Source organism: Podarcis gaigeae (assembly GCF_964106915.1).
Source record: "Podarcis gaigeae genome assembly, chromosome: 3".
In the NCBI taxonomy this organism is placed as follows: Eukaryota; Metazoa; Chordata; class Lepidosauria; order Squamata; family Lacertidae; genus Podarcis; species Podarcis gaigeae.
This window is the reverse complement of record NC_139680.1, coordinates 102,371,402-102,395,765: the sequence shown is the minus strand read 5'-3', so window position 1 is coordinate 102,395,765 and position 24,364 is coordinate 102,371,402. Positions and strand designations below refer to the sequence as shown.

Genomic DNA, 24,364 nt, shown 5'->3' with positions numbered 1-24,364 from the left:
CCTCTGTTAAACGCCACTTGCCATGCACCGGGATGACTGAATGGAAATATATTATGAGACTGGAGAGGGACACCTCGCGTTTGCATGTATTAGGCCTGGAAACAAACCTACCTGGGCATTTTCCCCACACTGCAGGCCTTACCTTAAAGAGGGACATTCACACTGAAGCAAACTTGAAAAGAGAGAACATTCACACAAAAAGAAATTTACTCGGCCAGTAATCTCTGGTGTTCCCATTACTACTACTGTGCAGGATACTGCATTTTAAACAGGGACTTATTTATTTGCCAAACTGCAAAGTCATAATCCTGTACCTAGGACAGGTTCAGTAAGAAAGTGCATGTGCAACATTATGACTTTTTTAAAGCAGCGGAATAGGAAAAAATGCACAAATATTTGGGTTCCGTAGTTACAAGTTTTGTTTTGTTTTGTTGCCTTTTTAAAGAAAGCAAAAGAAAGCAAACACCAACATAGGAAATTTCCATGGACTGTATCCAAATAAGCTACGCTCAGAGTAAAACTCATTGGAATTAATAGAGCTAGGTGAGTCATGTCCATAGTTTTCAGTGGGTTTACTCTGAGCAGGGCTAGCATTGGATGCAAACCCACAGGTTTATTTATGTTTGAAAGGTTGCCTTCAGAAAAAAAGTCCCTCTTTAAGGATTCCAGCCACATTTCTTTGCAACCCGCTCTCTGCTGCAACATTTGTTATTATAACAAACTGCCGGTTTTTCTGCAGCAATCCACTGACCCATATTTATTATTATTAAACTTATGCAAGTGGGGCTGGCAACAAAATGCTGCAGTGTGGAGATACTTCTGCTTAGGGTTCCAGCCACTCCATTCCATTCCGCCTCCTTCCGGGTTTTCTGGCTCCTCCCTCTCAATAGTCAGCATTCCATGTCCACTGAGCACGCTCAGTTCCTCACTGGCCTGTTTTGGGCTCATCTTCTTAAGACCTTTTTTTGTACTTCTGCAAAATCCTGGGATTCTCCCAAGTCTGCTATACCTTCCGCGGGTAGGTGGTGCTGTTTTGGTTACATAAGCAACGGCGCTCATGGCCTGAACACCAGAAATTATGCTGCCTCATCTACCAAATGAGCTTGTACACTTGATATATTTTTTCATCTGCAAACAGAGGAACTGCTCACTCCAGTGCAGACTACTGGAAATCATTACATTTCACCCAGATTTCAAGTATTTGTATCCATGCAGAAAAGGACCTGGATAGTTTTCCATGGCACCAGTAAAGATCTTGTGGAAAAATTAGTGACTTTTCCCTCACTATAGAAGAAACCCTTTTGTACACTGGCTGCTGCTGGCACTCTGCAGGAATGCGGACTGTCTATTGTTTTTTTTTTGGGGGGGGGGGGTATGTTTTCCTAGTGATGGGGTTATTCAAATGGAAACGTTAGCTGCAGCACTATATTGAAAAATCTAACAAATCGTTGGCATCCTTAAGACTTAACAAAGAGCAAGAAAGCTACAAGGATGGATTTGAAGGAAATATAGCAACTTAGAAGAGGCAGGACTGTGACAGCTATTATTTCATCCAGGCAAGAGAGAAGAAGGAAAGGCAATTTCAGCATTGGAATGGGGCAGTCTGAAAAGTAGAAGGTTAGCAACCCACCTCGAAATGCCAATCACCTCTTTTAACAATATGCTAACAGGTCTAATTGGCTGAGATCAAAATGCAGCCCATTGCCCACATCTGCCAGCATACCTTTTTAAAAGGAACTTCGTGGTTTTACTGCCTCCTTCGGACTGTACAGATGGGGGTGGGTGGGTTTCAAGCACTTAAGAGGTATCAGTTCGCAGGTGGTGGGGATGCATTCCATGGTAGCTTAGATTTTTATTTTATTTTAACATAAAGATTATTGCTCCAAATCCAGAAAAAAATTAGCTGTGCTTAAGCCCCTTTGAAATCAGAAGGGCAGATTAGTTGTTTCTAATTTATATGTGCCCAATTAATTTCAGCGGGAGGTTAAAAAAATGACTAACTTTCTTTTGGATTTGAGCCACTGTCTGCTGAGATGTACACACACACACACACACACACACACACACACACACTCTCCCATGCCATATTTACTCAAATGCAATGCACTTCTTTTTTGGCCAAATTACATTGCAAAAAATTAGGATGCACATGAGATTTGATTGCAAGCTTGAAAAGCACCACTGGCATAGCAAATACTTTTTTGGTTTCAAGGGTTTTGAAAATCGAGGCACACATTAGACTCAATGGTGCATTAGATTTGCATAAATACACTATTGCGTTGGCCTTCCCATAAACAGTATGTGGCTTCAGAAACTGAGCTCCACTACATGCATCTCTGTGTGGGATCTCCCTGTCTTAATGTTTAGTCCCTAAATGTGAGGAATGATTGAGGGCGCCAGTGATCCTGTATACATTGCAGGTAAATGCGTTGGTAAAAATGTCTGAACTGAGATGGACCTCAGTTAGCCAAACAGGAAGATAAGACAAGACAATAAGGAGACATCTTCACATCAATAGGCCTGACTGGGTCATGTGGTACAGATGTTCATATTCTATCTGCACACTCTTTGTGCTACTTGACACATCACTACTCCCAGCTCCAGCATACAGCAGCTTGGGAGCTATAACAGGGTGCGGAACAGTAGACAATCCCTTTGAAGCCTTTTAGGTCAGGTTTACTTGTTGTTCCAAGCAAGTAGTCAACAGGCCACTTTTGTTTGCTCCTCTCTCACCTGAGCAAAGGGCAAGGTCTGCGGGCCAGGAGGGAAGGTACCCAAAGAACCACTCCCACTCTATGTTGAGTGTTAAAGAATCATAAAGAAATGATATCGGGTCCCATAGTATTTACTAACAGCATGAACCAACCCATCTATCTATCTATCTATCTATCTATCTATCTTTCTTTCTTTCTTTCTTTCTTTCTTTCTTTCTTTCTAAAAATATTTTTATTAAAGATTTCAAAACCACATGTGTTGTCTCTTTTTTCAAGTTGTGTTTCCTCCAATTCAGTTTCATTTCTTGTGAGACATTAGTGTTACATACAATGTTGGGTGAGGAAGAAAAGAGGGGGAGAGAGATTTGTTGTGTTTCCTTGATGGTGAGAGAGGTTGGTGGTGGCCTAGGTTGTGGTTGGTTGTCTTGGTTGGGTGGCTGTAGTGAGATTTGTTTTTGTATGTGAGCGGTGTGTGGGTGTGTGTATTTCTGAATCAGGTTAGCCAGACTGATTTGTATACTTTTGGCACATTCTTGTCGTCTTGTTGGGCTGTGTATGTGAAAAAGGGGAGCCATACTGGGGTGAAGGTGTCTTCTTCTATTTGTCCCCATGTCAGTTTCAGTTTATTGGTTAGTTTTTCTAATAAGACTGTTTCCCATACTATTTGGTATCATTGGTCCATGCTTACTCCTGACAGATTTCTCCAGTGTCTGGCTATGATGTTTCTGGCTGCTGGGAGTAGGTGGGTTATGAGCTCTTTATGATGTGAGTGGGCATTATTATATTGGAAGATGTTTGGTAGGGCCAGTTCTGGGGTGACTTCTAATACTTGCTTTTGCATATTTCTTGTTTGATTGCTGTCCAGAAGAGATGGGTTTTGGGACATTCCCACCACATGTGGAGGTATGTTGAACCAACCCATGTTAAGCACTCCTATGTCTACTTGGCCTCAATGCAAAGTTGGAACAATGGTAACCATACAACACTGATTCTGAGCAAGTAGCACTGGCTGCCATTATGTTACTGGGCCCAATTCAAGATGCTAACATATAAACTCTAAATGACTTGAAGGAGCACCTGGTACTTGTGCAATTCTTCTTGCCTGCATAGTGTCCAGTGTGTTAGCCTTACTGAAAGTGAAGGATGAAGAAATGAAACCTGCTCACGCAGCACAGGATTACACTGCTGCTCCACGAATTAGCTTAAAGGACCCTTTCTCTCTCTTTTTACACAGAATGGTTTCCTAGAACTGGTCTTAATCCCATCCCTGTAGAATACAATGTCACTCTCACGAACGGCTCCCAAGTCTACAAATCATGCACAGCTATCTTGTCTGAATAAGTAACGACAGGGAATGGCTTTCAATGGGACTCAGAAACTGCCCAGAGGCCAGCTGACAACATACCTTTTCACACATGGAAACTCTTTAAATATGCTATCCAAAGCAGTGTTTGCAATGTAGGGAGACTGAAATGGAGAAGACCAAAAGCCAGAAAGACAGAGAGCAAGAGAGCTCATAGACTGCAAGGACCCCAGCGGGTATACAATGTATTCCATGTTCCCCGTGGGGTTCATTTCAGTGGAGACCAGGCCAACCAATGTCAGAGTTGGAAAAGATGCCTCCTTGCAATGTGGCCCTTTGCTTTCTTCTATAGGACTGAATAACAGCTTTTTTTTAAAAAACATATTATGGAATTATTATTAAGTAATTGGGAACAAGTCCCAACCCCCCCTTGGCAAGCATTCTCCTAGTTCCCAATTAATTTGCCCCTTCCAAGCTGCCTTGCCAATTGCAGCTCATTTAGGAATGAATGGAAGCCACTGAGAACTAGGTCTGCGCCTAATTAAATTCTAACCTAATTTTTGGTCACCCTAGATCATGGTTTTCTAAACTTGGGGCTCCAGATGTTTTTGGACTACAACTCCCATCATCCCTAGCTAGCAGGACCAGTGATGATGGGAACTGTAGTCCAAAAACAGCTGGAGACCCAAGTTTGGGAAATCTTGCCCTAGAACATTTTGCTACTGATAGCTTTGGCACCTATTATTTGTGATTCCTCCTTCCTGTTAGCCACCCCTGGTCAGAGGTGAACCATAGCCACTCCTGCCTCTGGCCACTGCCTACAGGTCAACTTTGATAATGGCCTACATGCTTTGGGGTCATGGGCTAGACCAGGAATCCCCAACCTTTGGCCCTCCAGATGTTTTGGCCTACAACTCCCATCATCCCTAGCTAACAGGACCAGAGGTTATCTCATGGAAATGCTCAGTGGAAGATTCAGTGAGATGCATAAATGACCTGGGCCTGCATTTAGAATGCATACCCAGTGGAGACAGGGAACTGTCTAAAGTTATGTTCTCTAGCAGAGGCAGCCACTCCTGTGTGCATTCCAGTTCAGAAGCTCACTGGAAAGGTCCGCAAAAGAGATGCATGGCACATTCAAGTTTGTGTAACCCTTTTCTCCTTTCCTGGCAGGGCTGGAGTCAGTGCTATGACTTAAGTATTGTTATTAATAATAATGAGGAATTGTGCAAGAGGGAAAATAAAAGAATGCATGGATAGTAGCCAGGGAATGACGTGCCTCATCTGACGCTTGCATAGGAAAAAATAGGGAACAATTGCAGGGAAATGAAAGTGAATTCACTTGGAGCTATGAGTTTAGCTCCTGCTTTTCCCCCTGAAAGATTTTCATGAAGTTTGGGGGGGGGGGCAGTGTGCGTGAGAAAAGAACAGAATGAGCAGAGGTGCTCACAGTTAAATGGCATCAGTATTCAGTACTTGGAAAATAAAATAAATGGTTCAGAATTCAAACTGGGTTTAAAAAAATAAAAGGAAAGAACTGAGTATAATTCTGGGGGGGGGGGCCTCATAGGTGCATATATCTTAGCCTGTTTTGTATATCATGTACTGATTTTGTATAATGATTTTACTGTATACTACTCAGCTTGAAGCAATAAATAAAGTAGCAGGTAAATAAATAAATGATATGCATCGCTCTAGTCTCTCATCACTCAACACTACGTGATTCTCATCTGAAGGCAAGAACGCTTTCCATTGTGTGAGAGCTGAAACTGGGTGATATGCAAAAAAGATTAATCTGTGTGACTTAAGTCACCCAAGTTATCTCTTGATATTGCTCAACATTTGATGATCAGCTCCCCATTTGGAAGATTTTTTTAAAAAAAGACAATATTGGACATGCACTCAGTTGCCAAGGTATTTAAAAGATCATATATTAATGCTATCAGCATAGCAACAGAATTGGTGGCAGGCTTTACTGCATTACAGAGTCTACCAAGGCTTCCAGGGGAAGATAGCTCAAGCACCAGGTGGCAAAAAATTAATCCTCTGAGGTTCCGTTTTCAAGGCATTAGAAGCTAGCTGACCAGTTGATACTGTTTGAGCCCCTCCATCATATATCCACAGTGAGGGAAGCCTGAAGTTTTCCAAGGCTTGTTTTTGAAAAAGGGACATGGTGCAGAAACATTCCCCTGTGGAATACTGGGACACAGAGTCAAAACACGAGACTCAACAGAGGCAGAACCTACTGCCATCAAGGATTAAACTTCCAGGCAGTGAATACATTTTCTGTGTCCAAATTGGGGAGAAGGGAGATAAAACTTGAAAAATAAAATTTGTTCAGAGAGGAAAGAAATAACAATAATTTCCCTTTTCTGTTTTGTGTAGAGATATGTTTGCTTTAAAACATTCTTAAATATTCTTGCAGTGGAAATCCCATATGTATGTCTACTCAAATGGATGATCATGACGAAGTCTTCTTAGGCTTCTTTTACATTCATCTTTATTTATATTTACTTGTTCAGATTAATGCTCGGTCAGTACATGGCGACCTTTGCTGTGCTTTCAGTGATGATATTATAAGCGGCAGTGGGATATGATGGCTGATCATTTCAAAACCAAGAACAATGATTTTAGATTGTTAGGCTATCAAGTGAGGCAAGTTATAATCCAGGTGACTTAATCTGTGGACTCACTTTAGAAGAGTTTGGAAGAAGAGTTTGGATTTGATATTCTGCTTTATCACTACCCTAAGGAGTCTCAAAGCAGCTAACAATCTCCTTTTCCCTTCCTGCCCCACAACAAACACTCTGTGAGGTGAGTGGGGCTGAGAGACTTCAGAGAAGTGTGACTAGCCCAAGGTCACCCAGCAGCTGCATGTGGAGGAGCGGGGAATCGAACCCGGTTCACCAGATTACGAGTCCACCGCTCTTAACCACTACACCGCACTGGCTTTACAATAATTGATTCCATTAATTCTTGTGTTTTTAAGGAATACATAATGACCCTTTTTACATTCAGCATACAATAAGCAAACCTGAGACTTACCTTGGAAGAAACCAACCACCTTAGAATGGCTGCTACCTGGGCTTTCAACTCTACTGCAGCATTACAGTGAAATTCTATACATTTCTACTCCGAAGTATGGCCCACTGAGTTTAATGGGACCTACTTCCAGGTAAATCTGTATAGGATTAGAGTCTTACTACTATAAAGGACACCAATAAACTTTGATATATTTTCAACCAAGGTCTCTTGCACAGTGTCAAAGCACTACTTACAATCCGAGGCTTGAAGGGAGGCTTGATTTTCCTTTGCTCTAGAAGAACCCAGTCAATCTCCTTAAAGAAAGGGTGTTGCTTAATCGCATCTTCGCCGTTCTGAGATGCCACACAGCCAAGTCGCTTATTTGGGTTTTTTGTCATGAACTAGAGGAAAAACAAAAGGTATCAAACATTTGTTGCATAGTGGGAAGTTGAACCAATGAAGCAACAAGGGGCAACAAGTTCTTGGCTAGAGAAGGGGTCGGCAAGGCTTACCAGACATAGGCCGGATCACTACCACAGAGATCATCCATGGGCTGGGTGGCGCAGCCGAAAATCACGTCTGCGCATGTCCGCAGCATCAGAAATCACTTCTGCGCATGCCCAGACGCTGAAAATCGCGCCTGCGCAGAAGCGATTTCTGGTATCTGCGCATGTGCAGACATGATTTCTAGCACCGGTCGGCTAGTCCCTGCACCACGCTGCGCCAATTTAGCGCAGCGCACGGGGGCCTCGCCAAGCAGGTGGCTCAGTTTGGGGGTGGCTCGGGGGCCAGTAAAAAGGTCTTTGTGGGCTGGATCTGGCCCATGGGTTGCACGTTGCCGACCCCTGGGCTAGAGTGTGGTGCTGGTAACACCAGGGTTGCAGGTTTGAATATGTAAGGGACAGTTGCATATTCCTGCATTGCAGGGGGTTGGACTAGATGATCCTGAGGGTCCCATCCAACTCTATGATTCTTTCTTTCTGCAGGTCAAGAAAGCAGAGAAGCCCACAAAAATATTCAGTCCGAGCTGCTCTTTCTGCTGCCCCAATCAGCAACCACCGCATCCTTTTACTCCCTGTTGGGTAGCAGGAGACGTCTTTCAAATAAGTCTTCATCATACATAATTAGACCACTGAAGACACTACCTGGCAATGGACCAAAGCCAATCCCAGCTATCAGATTAGTGTACCTGTTTCCAAGCACCCATTTGTTGCATGCACCTGTTGAGTTTTAAGGTCTGAAAGTTTAATGCCTGAAGCTATGAAAAGAAAGATGCATGGCTGAGAATAAGCTACTTTGTTATAGCACTGAAAATAAGCCACCTTCCCCTTCTGTCTGGTAAAAGCTTCTGTGTAACTTGATGTGGCATGGTGCTTTGCATCCCAGGTTAAATACCCCGAAATTCATCCCTCTGGTTAAGGAGCTGAGCTTTCCAGGCAAATTGTAAGGTCCTCATGTTAGGAACATAGGAAACAACTTTTTACCAAATCAGGCCACTGGCTCATCTAACTCAGGGCAAGACTTTTCATCATCATCGTCATCATCATCATCATCTTCATCATCAACAACAACAACTGATACATAAATAAGCTAGGTAAAGGTAGAGGGACCCCTGACAATTTGGTCCAGTCGTGACCGACTCTGGGGTTGCAGCACTCATCTCGCTTTATTGGCTGAGGGAGCCAGGGTACAGCTTCCGGGTCATGTGGCCAGCATGACTAAGCCGCTTCTGACGAACCACAGCAGCACACAGAAACACCATTTACCTTCCCGCCGGAGTGGTACCTATTTATCTACTTGAACTTTGACAAGCTTTCGAACTGCTAGGTTGGCAGGAGCTGGGACCGAGCAACGGGAGCTCGCCCCAACGCGGGGATTTGAACCGCTGACCTGATCGACAAGTCCTAGGCTCTTGTCGATCAGAGTCTAGGACGCAGGTTTAACCCTGTGTCCCTTCCATAAATAAGCCAGTCCCTGTCTATTCTGATTGCCAGCAGCTTTCTAAGGTCTCAGGTGGATATACTGATCCCAGCTCTACTGCGTGGGATCCTTTATCCCAGGCATGGGGAACCTGAGACTCTACAGATGTTGTTAAGACTACAAATCCCATCATTCCTGACCACTGGCCATGCTGGCTGGGGCTGAGGGGAGTTGGAGCCAAACACCCATCTGCAAAATCAGAGGTTTCTCACTCCTCTTCAACCAGAGATGCTGGGTTTTGAGCCTGGGATATTCTGCGTGCAACAGCTATGGCTTCACCTTCCTCATATTATTCTCATTTTGAAGGGAAGCAAGCCTAAGCCTTAGGAAAAACAAAAACAAAAAAGGGTTTAAATTCCCAGAAGTCACAAGATATTTAAACATTTTTAAAAATAACTTTAGGGCTGTGTGTACTGTCAAGAAGCCTCTGCAGCAAAATGGGATCTCTGCCAACAAGGATTTTAGTTTGGGTTTGGAGAAATTAAATTCCAGGTTCTCATAGTTTTTTATTTCAAAGCATCTGGGGTTGCCGAGATTATAAAACCTTTCTGGAAAACAGAAATAAACTGCATAGAAAATCAGCTGAATAGAAAGCAAGGTCCATTCTGCAAAAGCTGCTAAAAGAAATGCTTTTCAACGACTTAATAAGACTCTGATTTACAGGGCCTGACGAACAAAACGCATGTCTAACAGTACAATGCAAGGAAACAAAGCGTTCCAAAGCTAATCCCTTGCTAATTTTCGGCAGTCAAGTACATAGACGCCCCTTCATTTCCTCTGTTCTTCCTGCTCCTCTGTTAACTGCATGCCGTTAAAGTACAAGACGGAGAACACAAGTTTCAAACACAAAGCTAAGCTTAAAACTATTTTTTTTTCTTGGGGTTTGGGGTGGGGAGAGCTAAATGCAAAAGGCCAGAATCCTTCATATGTGTTCTGCAAGATGCAACTCTTTTGGTTCTGGGTTTCACTTAGCGCATCCTGTTAGTGGAAGCCCTGTGCAAGGACTTCCACTTGTGCAAAAGGACTTTCTCTCATTTCCTCCCACAACTACAGCACCCCCTGAAATTGGTTCAGTGGTTGGGGAGAAGTGGAGGCATCGGTCCATCTGACAAGCAAAAATGCTTGCGCAGAGAGAATGTTAGTAATAGCACAACAGTGAACGCCACCCATAGGATTGGGTGTTTCCAGACCCCCATGAAATCAGTGGGAGTTAGGGATACTTCAAATGGTACAGCCCCCTATTTAGGTCATCCAAGGTTCCTCAGGGGACGGGCAACATTCTATGCAACAAGCATAATGTTTGCCATTAGTGTGCCATGCTCCAATTGCATGGGAAGTTTTTATACCAGTGATTGGATGGATGGAAGTCTCTTTGGTGGGCTCCACGTGGGGAGCTGAAACTTCTCTTTGAAGCAGCGTTGCTTCATTTGGGGTCAAAATTTGTCTGGATTTCTTGTCACAACTTTTTTTTTTTTTAAGAAAATGGTTAGCAGCTTTGTGGCCTAAGGCGTGGCAAGCAAGACATGGACAGCAGCAGGCTGTTAGCATTCCAGGTTCAGATGCCCAAGTACTTGGAGCAGAGGCGATGAGAAACAGGGAAGACAATAGGGTAGAAGAGCAGTCGAACAGCTGAGACAGAAGCACAGGACTGGGGTGCTTGGGGTTTGTTCCTTCCTAGAACCCAGTGTGGTTTAACTTTGTGGTTTAACTGGTTTAACTTTGCGCTTTTATCTTGAAGTTTTATCTTGTGACCCACCCTGAGATCTTTTGATGAAGGGTGGTATATAAATATATAATAATAATAATAATAATAATAATAATAATAATATCTTGAAATTAAATGAATTTTGCACAGATACACAATCCTATGCAGGCTTTCCTGGGAGTTAAGTCCCACTGAAATCAACAGGACTTATTTCCAAGTCAATGTGGCTAGGATCCATATGCCAGTGCGTTCCAGTGTTTTGGATCAGGGCCCAAAGCAAACCCGCTGGCTGGCTTTCTTTAATTACATAACCCTTCCCCTACTGTAGCAAGACATGTGCAGTTGGCAATGTCAGCCTGATAAGGCCATTTAGTCTGCTTGTGTTTTCCTTTTCCCTGAAACATGATTCTCAAGTGCATACATTGATGCAGCATACAGCCACAAAGAACACAAACATTTTGTCCTTTTCCCACAAGAAGCGTAATTCATTCCAGACCCCCTTATACGGACAGTAGCACTCTGAACTGCAGTTGAACTTCCAGTGGTGGCTGCTCTTAAACTGCTGTAGTGAAAAGCGAAGGGGAGTCAAATTTAATAAGGAAGAGCAGGGGGGGGAGAGGGGGGGGGGAGAGAAAGGGACAGTCTCTTACAGCTTTCAAAATGCTAACAGCTTCTTTGCTAAGCCACACTGGATATAGCACGTCATCATGCAAGATGGATTCAAAGAGGTCGTCTTCATTGTCAGCTTCGAAGGGGGGTTGGCCAGCCATCATTTCGTACATGAGGACACCCAGCGCCCACCAATCGACCGAGGGACCATATTCCAATTCCTGAAGAATCTGTTACGGAAATGGGGAAAGAAAGAAATGCGTTGAGAACCTGAGAGAATCACACTGCCCCTTAGAACAACTGTGAAGTCGAAGGCCCATTGGGAACACGACATATACCATTATCTTTTCAACGAAAGCAATACTCTTATTTGTGCACATGTATAACAAGGTGGAGCCTTGGGCTTGAACACTAGCAGATAAAAGGAGCTTCGTCAGTGGCATCGCACAGTATTTCAAAGGCATGGCACCCAGCCCAATGACAACATTTGCATAATATTGGCACATGCTAATTAATATGTATATATGCCTCTGTCCAGATGAAGATGATCAGGGGCTTACCAACAACTGTGTGCTGCTTACAGGGCTGCTAGGTGCATTGCAAAGTTAAAAACAAACACTTTTTTAAGTTTCCAAAAATGGACAGAATGGATGCTCTCCTAGGGAGGCTTGCACCAACTTTTTATCTATTTTAGGCACCAGGCAAAGTGTTTCCTTTTTCACCCAGGGTTTTAGCCCTTAATTTGAAGGGTTTATAGAACTTGTGGCCTCTTTTAGTGGGGCACGGTCTGTAATAAGAACAATGTAGGGTAATTAGGGCCTGACATAAATGGCCTGGGGCTTAGGCCCCCTGGGTCAGCCTCCAACAATGCCCTTGAGATTCCACCTTCTGCTCTTTGCATGGTCTGGACATGCTTATCTCATTTTCCACATTTCCCACCCATCCCAAAGTAGCAGCATGAAGTTATATTCCATGACACTTTATAAGGAAAAGAGTTAAACGATGGAATTACAGTTTACAAGCATTCTGTTCCTAGTATAATAGAAAATTCAATTTCTTTCCTTTTTCTTTTTTTTTAATAAAAAAGAGAATATATTACGTTCTTTGAGATGGCTTATCCGTGTGGCGCAACTGACCAGTTATCTCCACGTGCTCATTCTCTGGCTCATGCATGCCAATGACGGCACAGAGATATTCCTGCGTCAGTTAGAAGTAAACATGTACCTGGGATTGCAGCGGTGCCTACAATCCCAGTTGCTCTGACGTGTCATAGAAATCATTGGAAGGCTGCAATCCCATCATGGCTGATGGCAAGGGTGACCCCAGGTTTCTGTGAGACTGTTCTCCCAGCCACCAACATGCAGAAACCCCAAAATGGCTGCATGGAGGGGACTGGGCAAACTGATCCTTTGTGCTCAAGCCAGCATTATGGAAGACACTTCCCCATACTTTTAGGCATGAACTGCGATACCTCTGGAGCTATGTAGTCTGGCGTTCCACAAAAGGTAGTAGTTGTTACTCCATTCAATATCCCTTCCTTACACATCCCAAAGTCAGCCAATTTGCAGTGACCTTCTGCATCCAGAAGAATATTGTCCAGTTTCAGGTCCCTTGAATAATAAAGAAACAGGAGGGTCATTCTGTCATGAAATTCTACTCAATATTGATTCAGAGCAGAACTCTGACGTATTGTTAGCAGAGTAAAAACTTAAACACGTTGCAGGATTCCCAAAAATAGACCAGAGGAAATTATATTTCATACAGCAGAGCTTGACTGCTACTGAAGGCAAATGAGCATAATAGTCTCAAATCCAATACATTCAGGATTGGCACTGTTCAAAAGAAATCCAGTTGCAGCAGACTTAATTTAAACTTGCAATAACTTATAATAAGTCTAAACCTTAACACTAAGTATACTATGTACAGAACACCATACCAGAAGGAAGAGAGATAGAAAGAGAAAGTGAAACCAAGGCTCCTTCTGGCCTTACTATTATAGTCAGCATGACCTTGACAGAAGAGATAACAGAACCAGTTTAAGCAAGCTATACTCAGCTTCTTTGAAGGAATAACCCAAGGATCATGAACTTTCTGCTTGTTTCTTTCACACAGAGAAGCTTCCAGAACCCTCTTGGATTAATTAGAATAGGAAAGATCTCTACACATCAGATCAATACTAAGAAATGCAAATTGACATATTCCACCTTAGCAGAAGTCAAGTTTCTTTCATTGTTTAGAAAACTCAGGATAGTTTATTCTCATTTGTTTAGATCATGAGTGGAGAATCACCTTCAGCAGCTCATGAGACACTTCTGAGCAAACTCCCAGAGGCCACACGCTGGCACCACGCTAAACGGAGCCCAATTCTCAAGTGAGCAGCGTGATCAGGGTAAATTGGGATTCTGCTTATGGCAATGTCCTTGCAAAAATACCCTAAAGGATCCTTATCACCGCTGGAAAAACCCTACCCTGTCCCTCGATCCCATGCTAATTTGAATGAAGAGGAAAAAAATCTGTTAATACCTTACAAGATTAGACTTTAATAAGGTATGGGGTTAGGAACAGAGCTTCTTGGAACCTGCTCAAAAGGAACAGCCAACTTTCTCACTAACTGACTCTCTTAGTTAACAACTGCTGGGCTCAGGAACACATCTATCTTCCCTTTTACTGGTTTCACTTTACTAATGACAATCTGCCTTTAAATCAGACCTTTCTCAAAAATATAATGCTGGGTAATTTAGAGGACTACTATCCATTAAGTCTCTGTTTCTTTTTCTTTTTTTGGTGGTCTTAGCTTGGAGACCAAAACTAGGGAAGGCTAATTCTGTTGAAAACAAACAGCTTGACCAGGAAAACCCCTGGCTTGTGAGAATGAAACAATGATGTATTAGGCTGTATTTCTTCAAAACCAGTTGGCTGGTACCTCACAACTGGAGCATTCAGTCAATTTAAATTGCTGAGTGCTGTACATTTTCTTTTTGGTGTGGGTTGGGGCAGGGAAAGAACAGAATGAGCTAGGCCTCAAATACCTATCACCACATAAAGAATGTGCAAGTAGGGCTGAGGAGAGGCCTATACAGTAACCTTGATATTGGTTGGTAGTGAGAAACCATTTCTGGCAGGGAACGGTTCTGCCAAGTGTAAGCGAGCCAAAAATATGGGTAGATTGATGCCTTCTCTCACATGCACACTTTCTCTCACACAGAAACAGGCATTCACACACATTGATACTGGCCTGGTTTGGACAACCTTTCCTGGCCTCCTAAACTGTGGCTTATGGAACTGGGCATGAGTTTCAGGATAGGGATGGAAGGCTTTGCCAATCTTAGATCTCCCAGTTTCTCTTCTTTCCAATCACAAATTTGGTCCTCCACATTTTTGCAGCAATTTAAAAAAAATATCAGCCATTTAGTGTGAATTTCTTCTAATAAACACATTTTTATATGCAGTTTTGACTAATGTACATATTTTTGCAACCAATTTCCCCTGATGTAATGCATCTCCCCCCATATTTTCAACAATACATTCAATTATTCAATTATACTGTTTCATATGCCCAGCTTCCTCTAATATTGCACGGATTTATATATATATGAAGCTGCAATAGGGATGCATCTACAATTTTTGGTAATGTATTATTTTATTTTTAAGATTTGTGCCTGAACTCTCCATTCAAGTTTTCAGAGTGGCTTACAAAAAAAATGTTAAAAAAAAAACCCAAACCCAAATAATACAAATTATATGAATCCAAATTTTCTACCAAATGCATGGGATGCTGTCATGTGGGATGACTTCTTGGTGCATTTCTAACCAAATTGCATTTCTAGATTTCAAGTTAGCCTGCTTTGTACCGAATTCTTCCTTTGGTAGCCCCTCTGTCCCAGGAAGCCTGCTGAGTTTAAATCCGTATAAGATTCCTTTCCCCAAAAAAGAAAGAATGCGACTTGTCCTTTTTTACTAACCAGAAAAATATTCTGACGGTAAGCTGTTATGCAATTTTTATAAAACAGATAAAATAAACACTTTAGAATAGAGGCAGTGAGGTGTAAATCAAAGCTTTTTACTATGCATGGTCTTAATCCTTCCATGCAAAACCGCTAGCAAGCTTTACCTGGGGAAAAAGCCACATGTTGAAAGATGCTGAAAGGATGGTATGACACTCTTACATTTGAGTCAGATGAAGAATGATGGTTGAATGCTTGAAAAACAAGGTCATCGTGTCCTCAGAGGCCAAATATATCTATAGACATATTGTTGTTGAGTTTTGCATTCGTATCAATTGACAAGGTGAATTTGACTTATCAAACAGCACATTGCTTATTTTGTTCAGGTGCTTTCAAGTTCAGGTATGGATAAAAAGTCAGGTTAGCGTGCAAATGAATTGAAGACTATTGGAACTGGTTTTCAGGAGCAAGATTATCTAGGGCGACTGGAGTATCCAGTTCCTTTGCCCACGTTTGCCTCTCCCCCCACTCACAGTGGAAAAAGAAAAAGTATTGAAAGAATCCCACATCTTATTCAATCACTCTAAAAAACACACAAGATATAACATGGTCACTAATTTTAAGAATAGATGGCACTGTACATGTGTGAAACATTGGTGTTCTTATTAATAAAGAGGATCTACACTGGCTCCCAAGCATAGGTCCAAGTGTTGGTGCTGACCTTTAAAGCCCTAAATGGGCTCAGTCCTGTATATGCGGAAGGAGCATCTTCACCCCTATCATTCAGCCTGGACACTGAGGTCCAGCTCCAAGGGTCTTCTAGCAGTTCTCTCACTGCGAGAAGTGATGTTACAGGGAATGAGGTAGAGGGCCTTCTCAGTATTCGTGCCCACCCTCCCATCAGATGACAAACTGATAAACAACCATATGACTTTTAGAAGACACCTGAAGCTTTTAATGCTTGATGTTTTATGATGTTTTTATATTTTGTTGGCAGCTGCCCAGAGTGGGTGGGGCAACTCGGTCAGATGGGTGGCAAACAAAGAAACAACAACAATAATAAACAGAAGAGGGGTGCCAAAATGAAACCCATCTGACTCTAGGAATTATTTATTAATCATTTAGGAGTTAGGCCCTACATCGCAACTTCATTGGTGCAGATTCAAGAGAATTAATGCTGTGCGATGCAACTTGAGGGGGTTTCACTGAAGCTGGCCACAAGCTCAATTTAGACACATGGTACCAGCTGAAAAATTATTGTGCTACTGAAAAACTTTCATGAGCAGACTGGTTGCTCTTCCCAGTATTTTCAAACCATGTCAGAGCACTCAGATGGACCATTCTCAGCTCACAGTGTTGGTGCTAGGTGGATCAACCCAACCCACATTTTTCCAGATTTGATTTTACCACGAGAATCTGCTCTTCTTAAGTCCAGTTTAGCACTTGTAAGCGATGGGACTTCCAAGGAACTTCTTTAGAAAAATATTTGTGGTTAGGTAATTATGATGAGATAATCGGGACTGCCTTTTTTGTCTGAAACGCAGAAATGCTCCAGGATTTTGGCAAGGTGACCCCATTCTCATAACCGACAGAAATAAAACAAGAAGATTGCTCATCATTGGTCATTTTGCCAGACCTGAAGAGTACTTCATGGGCTGCATATAGCTAAAACATCATGCAAATATTATAATCTACTGCATACACATTGCTCAAGTTATTTAAGAAATATCAAATGAAATTCTACCTAGGGGTAACCTTAAGGGTGTGTTGATAGGTATTAACCAATGCCACCTTCTAAAACAACTCTTCCATGAAATACTGGACCCACTACAAAAGTGTGGCTTACAGCCCACTATAAGGGTCACATGCTAGAAGGTATCAGAAGTTGCTGAGAAGCCCATCAGAACTGATAGGGTTACACTCCCCCTGTGTCTAGTTCCTGCTTCAGATTATATATCGAGGTCCCCAAGAGAGCAACATCTCTGTGTGACAGCGCCAGCCAGCAAACCAATCCTTTCCCCCATGTTTGAAAATTCCAAGCACACAAGGTTAAGGTGGGTCAAGTTCCACAAATTAAAAATTCCCAGCGTTTGTTTGGTAGGTATCTGTTGGTATTCTGTGAATATCCCAGAGGAAGACAGGATTAACTTCTTCTTTTTTTTAAGGATAGATTTCTCAGCTGTGTTCTCAAGGGTGTACTTGAAGGGGAGAAGTAAGTAGCTTTTAGCTGTACAACATCCCTCCGTCCTCAACAAGTTTCCATTGCAGAAGGATAGACTTTAGGAGGACTCTGTAATGGGAAGTCTTTCCACGGGCAAATTAATACAGATTACAGTACTATTATATAACAACAGGCGTTTGTATTATTTATGGAATTTATGTATATTTGAAATGATGTATCAAGTATGTTTCCCTAACTAGCTTTCTTTCTTATCATTTAAAGCAGCTGCTGGGGTCTCTGGCTTTTACTGGGTGCTGGGAGACAAGGTCTGCAGAACCCTCACCGTTCTCCCAATCTAAATGCCCCTTACAAGTGGCTAATATTACCATTTTGGGGAATTGCATGTAGCTGTAGTTTTTCTTCCTGTGCAGCTAAAAGCAGCAGTATGAGTGGAGAGAAGGACACTGACTGGAAAAAAATATCATGGATGGAAAGCATTAAAGACCCTTCCACCACTGATCAAAATTGGGGCCTTCTACCACTAGTTTAACACTCTCCCCCCCCCCCCCCAAAGCGGGGAGATCTGGAGATCTTCACAGAGAATAGAGGGACAAAAACATGTTACATCCTCATTGAAACAAGGTCATCATCCCAATGCTTGTAAACTTCAAATGTGGTAACAGAAATGCTTAGCAACGGCTCAAAAACAGCTACTGATGCCCACCAATTGTATTCCTCTACAGAGTGGAGGACAACATCACATGGAAACACATGTTCTGAAAGGAAGTCTCTCTTGCAGCCAGTCCCACCTATGGTCTTCCTTAGTGACTAGTTTACTAGGAGGTTACTTTGAAGGTAGGTGCTGGGAGCCCAATACTACTACTACTACTTATTACCTACCCTCCAGCCTAAGTTCCAGTGGTGGATGGCAAGAATTTAAAACCCAACATTTAAAATCATTTTAAAACTTGCAATTAAAAATGGTGGAGGGGGTTATTGTTTTTGTTTTGTACTCTGTAGTTTTAGACTGTACTTTTATGCTGTGACCTGCCTTAGATTTTCAGATGAAGGGCGGTATACAAATGATGATGATGATGATGATGATGATATATGCAATCACAAAATATAGGATGGGTTCTGAAAATATAGAGCTCAGGAGTCAAAGGCCATTGCTCTCTCCATACTCCATTTTTGTTCTCGACTGGCAACTCAGGCCAAATGATACCTCTCAGGAGGTTATATTTGAGAGTGTCAATTGATGACTTCTGAAAGGTAAGATTAAGACTTTTCTGAAGATCTTGATGTTCTTATCTGCACAGTTTTTTAAATAATACCTGTCTTGCGCTTTGATCTTGACAGTGAGCGTTTTATTTATTAAAAACAACAACTAGTTCTGCTACAAATGCTAACAGTTCTTGCACATTATACGTATTGTTCTATGTATAATATTATAAGTATATATACGTTCCTTGATCTCATATATGCGTATATATTTTTAACGGTTCCACTAAAAATATGAACAATTCTCACATATTATATGCATTATTATGCATGTAATATTGCATTCATATATACTTCAGGATTCCTAAAGCAAGCAGCACATAAACAGATGCGTAAAGTAATACATTAAACTGCATAAAAATAATACTAACACTTACAAAATGCAGAAACAGAGTACCACATTGGGCTTGGTTCTTTAACATGCATAATACGTGTTTTTTGCACTTTTTTGCACATTTTTTGTAAGTCAGGCCTTACAAAACGTACCTAATAATGTGTAAGTGCTCAGTTCAAGAGGCAAAGCTCAGCTGGGTTGGAACTGCCAAATTATGTCTAGAAATCAGTTCAAAACTGAAATCGCCTTCATTCCTAGCTCCCAAGTTGCCAAGGAGAGTTCAGAAGTCCATAGCCAATTGTTTAGATTACGTTTAGAATATGCCTCAGTTATGTATTTACCTGATACCAAAGGCCTCGAAAGGGCAATTTTATGGTCTATTGACTAAACAGCAGCTAGTGAAAATTATACAGTTTAATGGATGAATAATGGGTTTTAAAACAATTCCAAACACATGCTGAACAAATAGAATTGGAACAGCCCAGGGGTTTAGGCAGCAGAAGACTACTTCACACTAAAAGGACTGTTTCAGTATGTAGTTACCTAAAGCAATCTGCTATAATGGCCTCTTAATCCTCATTATACCCAGATCTCTACCATGATCTTTCATTCACACAACACCATGTCCCACAACTGAGCCTTAATCAAGATGGATCTTGCTTGAATGTAAGGAAGGGCTGGGGAACTCTAAGCAGCTGTAACGTGGAGCCAAGAAGTCTGCAAGTGGACATTTCAATTTGCTTGCTTGGTGGGATGGGCAGGGTCTGCGGCTTCTTGAGGAACTTGGGATTGAGGCTGAGTACACACTGGGGATGGAAGCATCTTCCGTTTTCGTTCTCACAGGTACTCATTTTTCCAATCTTAATTTCAGCAAGCTATTTTCCCCAATACAAAGCATATTTGTATGTTATTTTCACTAATATAATAACACCTTCCCCTAACACAGGCATAGGCAAACTCAGCCCTCCAGATGTTTTAGGACTACAACTCCCACCATCCTAGCTAACAGGACCAGTGGTCAGGGATGATGGGAGTTGTAGTCACAAAATATATGGAGGGCTGAGTTTGCCTATGCCTGCCCTAATATATGCATTTTTGTAAAGAGGGACACTTTGTCAACAGCTGAGAAATTAGCTACTTTTGTCTCCTCCTCTCGTTAAACATTTCCAACCCCGCCGGTCAGTAGGCAAACTCATACCTAAGAACTTATTCCTGTGTTTCCTTATTTCCTCTTCCCTCCCAATCTACTCTCCTTTTGTGCTGTGTCTTTTTAGATGGCAAGCCTCAGGGCAGGCTCTGCCCCTTGTTTGCATTGATCTACAAACTGCTCTGGGAGCTTCTCCTTTTTTTGGCTCAAGAGCAGGATATAATTTCCGTAACTCTATATGTTTCAACCCAGCAAGATAGTACAAGCTTGTGTGGTCCCCCCTCCCTACCCTTTTTAGTAAAGTAGAACAACTAAAGAATCTAAAATAATGAACATTTTAAACAGAAGATAAATGCTGTTTCCATACTTCCTCTCTGCGGCTTTAGTTTGCTGTTGTTATCTGACAGAAAGCCTTCGTCCCCTTCCTACAAACTCTGCAGGAAAACGGCTGCCCCCTCAGGAATGTAAACTTGGCATGCTTTTCGGCTGGTTTCTGACTGTCTCTCTCTTTCTCATGATAACAAAAGGCCTACCCCACTATCCCACTGCTAAGGTCAAGGCTCTGCTTACGTTGTATAGGTGACCATTCATGATTAGAAATTCTTCACGTTCTTCCAGTGAAATTATTTTCACCTTTCCAATAAGCCTTTAGCTCAGTAGGAGCTAGGTTCTGTGAGCTGGGAAAACTCGCGTTCAAATGCCATCTAGGCTAGTTCAGATGTAGTGCCCAAACCATGGTTTAGTCAACATGTCTGAATTCCCCATCCTTTATGTTTTCAGCATTGATCGTGGTTACAGTGCAGGGCTGGGGAGCCTTTTATCATGATCTGCCTCACAGGCCAAATTTCACAGACGGGGGTGCGGTTTCCACCCACCTGTCAATCACCAGACATCACAAATGATGCCAAATGATTTGGTGCTCTGGAGTTCCTTGGAGCAGGGCTTCCACTGTGGCTGCCCCTCTTCTGTGGAACAGCATTCCTGTCAAAATACGACAGGTGCCCATTATCTGTATTTTCCAGAAAACAATTGAAGATACTTTTGTTCCAACATGCATTTTCCAGCTGAAAGAAAAGGTATTTGCCTTAAAGATGTTGATTTTTAAAACTATATTTAGTAATTTATTCTGTTCAGTTTTAAAGCCACTTTAGCTGTTTTGTGATATGTATGCAAATCTTCAGTTTTTCTTTCTCTGTAACTCAAGTAACAACGTGGGTGGTGCTGTGGGTTAAACCACTGAGCCTAGGACTTGCTGATCCGAAGGTTGGTGGTTCGAATCCCCACGACGGGGTGAGCTCCTGTTGCTAGGTCCCTGCTCCTGCCAACCTAGCAGTTCGAAAGCATGTCATAATGCAAGTAGATAAATAGGTAGATAAATGCAGTTTATCTTCCTGCTCCAGGAAGGCCACATGACCCGGAAGCTGTATGCCGGCTGCCTCGGCCAATAAAGCGAGATGAGCACCACAACCCCAGAGTCGGTCACGACTGGACTTAATGGTCAGGAGTCCCTTTACCTTTAACTCAAGTAGAAGCCGTACATCTAAATAGTATCAGTATCTGAAAGATTTTTTAAAAGGGGGGATATTGCCTAGCGCTCCTTCTAATGTAGGAATAGGTTGTGCAGGACACGCATATGTAAAAGGAGATTCCTAAACAATGAAGCAAATGATGATTAGTGTTAGCACTGGTGCAAGTGTAATGCTGCACGGTGATTAACGTTGGAAAGGAATTTGCAACAAGAGGAGGAGGAGGAGGAGGAGGGAGAGAATAGAGCGTGAGAGCCTGCAAGGCACTCCCAATTTTTTCTAGCGTGGTTTAGAAACTGGGAAATGTTCTGCCTGCCTTAGACCTCGATCATGCTATGCCAGATACCAATATAGAGCCTTCAGCTCATGCCTTCTGCAGCCGGGCAGAGACTTAGGGAGCTAACAAAAAAACAAAACAAAAGGAAGGCTCCACAGGCAGCGCGAGAAAGCAATGGGTGGTACACTGCGACAGGATGGGCTTTGATATAACAATGTATCTTTTTATGAAAATATTTACGTGAACTGAGAATGTGACTTTTGTTTTCATCGTGGGGATCAGATAAGGCCACTCTCGCATTTGATTTTGTGTTTTAACTAAGAAGAATGCAAGACCTGAGACAGTGCCAGCCAAAAGGTGACATGAACTCAGAGGTGGAGCCCTTTGGTCAAGGCCACCAATGAACCGACCCTTTGAACTGTGGGTGAAATGAGGATAAAACTGGACACCCAAGGTCAGCAGCACCACAGTCGCATAGAAAAGACCGGTGTGGCTTGTGGCTAGGGATGGGCAGATCTGTCAGTTCCTTCGTTATTTCATCTTATGTCCAGTTCTTCACATTTGGATACTCACAAAAATTCGCCAGCCTTTTAGTGTGAATTTCTTGTATACATTTGTATGCACTTTCCCCTAATATATATGCAATTCCCTCTGCAGCAATGCATTTCTGTATGCAATTTTCACAAATGCATGCATTTTCATGGAGACTTTCCTCCAGCATATGCATTACTTAGCTGGAGAACACCATTATTATTATTATTATTATTATTATTATTATTATTGATTGGCCAGGAGGAGGCTAGAATCCTAAATGGAGGACCGATTTGGGATAGGGATGTGTGCTTAACCCCTTATTTTCCTGCTGAAAATTCCCCCTCCGCAACAGCTTTTCTCCATTCAGGAGAAAAGCTATAGGGACTCTAATAGGTGCTTTTCATTAGAAAAGAGTAAGTTGGTGGAATGTTACAGATGACTGCAAGGAGCATGTCGTTCAGGTTTGAAAACCCTTTCTCTTAGCCATGTGCAGTGCAGATTATTGCGTGCTTATGAACACGCACCCCCACTACTGTTTCTGTTTCTTGCATTCCAGCACTCGCCACTCTGCTCACGAGTGTATCTGCAGCAAACCCCTTTGCTATGTAAAGTGTGAATAGTGCTTTGTGGACTGAACCCTTCAAGTACTTCATGGAAGAAACATGAACCTGCGGCCAACTTCCCTCACTGCAGCCCATTCCATATACGCCTGCCAAGATTTATCTGAAGTTGTTAAAAGCTGCCAATTTTTGTATGTTGCTTTTCTTTTTTTAAGGGAAAAGAAGGAGAGGAAGGGTGAAACGACAAGATAAAGTCCTTAATAAACACAGAGATAGTAGGTAAAACTTTCTCAAGTGGCTCCCTGTTTCTAATAATAAATATTTATCCCCGGAAAGCATTCTTCGTGGCATAGCGAAAGATTAGCAACTCGGCCTTTGCTATTGTTCGGGTGGTGATCCGAGGCGGTAAGATGTGAAATTCAAGTTGCCTGCAAAAAGAGGTGCTTCCCGTTAGCGGCCAAGCCCTCGCCCTCCTACTGAAGAGGAAAGGGCATCATGTACAAAGCCTCACAAAAACGATTATCCCATATCTGTCAGGCTGGAGACAACTAGGACAAACAAACGCAGGAAGTGGCAGGGAGTTCAGAAACGAGAGGAAATCCATGGCAGAAGGGGGGAAACTGAAGAGATTGCGCTGATCCGAGAACCAAAGTCAACTCTGAGCCACAGCGTGCCAAGCTTTTAGAAGAAGCACTGCTTGTCTTATAATACAAAACTGGCACCCACAGCTGGCGATGGCTGCAGGGACGGTTCAGATGTGAACATTCGGAATGATAAACAGCCTCCCCTCCCCCGCCCCCTGCATCCCCCCCCCCAAAAGAGAAAGAAAAAAAGTTCTGTGTAAGCAAGCAGAAACAAAACAGCCAATCCGGTTGCTAAGAGACATTGGCCCTCAGCCAAAATCAAACCAAGAGCCTTAAGAATTCTTTATTCCAGACCCGCAAAGAAAGTACCTGTAGATGACGCCATGTTGGTGGAGAAACATGAGTGCCGATGTGACTTCTGCTGCATAGAAGCGGGAGCGGGGCTCGTCAAATTTGCGCGAGCGCTGGATCTGAAACATTAGGTCTCCTCCATTGACATATTCCATGACGAAAAAGAGGCGGTCCTGAAATTCACGAAAATAGTGCTATTTAGCCGATTGCTTCCAGCCGCACAAAGACGCAGCTGTACGTACGTGGCACATTAGGAAATTAGGATCTGCATCCAGAAACGAAAGAAAGGAAAACCTGCACATTTTAAGCAAGTTGAATGTATGGGTTTAG

General features: G+C 42.5%; 1 protein-coding gene across 1 annotated transcript in view; it reads right to left on the bottom strand.

Annotated features, from left to right (window-relative positions):
• The window catches only part of PRKCE (protein kinase C epsilon), a 308,928-nt gene that overhangs the window by 14,471 nt on the left and 270,093 nt on the right, over positions 1 to 24,364 (bottom strand). Inside the window, exons 11-14 of the mRNA XM_083733311.1 lie at positions 24,053 to 24,207; positions 12,807 to 12,945; positions 11,377 to 11,565; positions 7,296 to 7,442 (exon numbers count right to left, since the gene is read on the bottom strand). Coding sequence (XP_083589437.1) covers positions 7,296 to 7,442; positions 11,377 to 11,565; positions 12,807 to 12,945; positions 24,053 to 24,207 — 630 coding nt within the window. The remainder of the gene's footprint in view (positions 1 to 7,295; positions 7,443 to 11,376; positions 11,566 to 12,806; positions 12,946 to 24,052; positions 24,208 to 24,364) is intronic.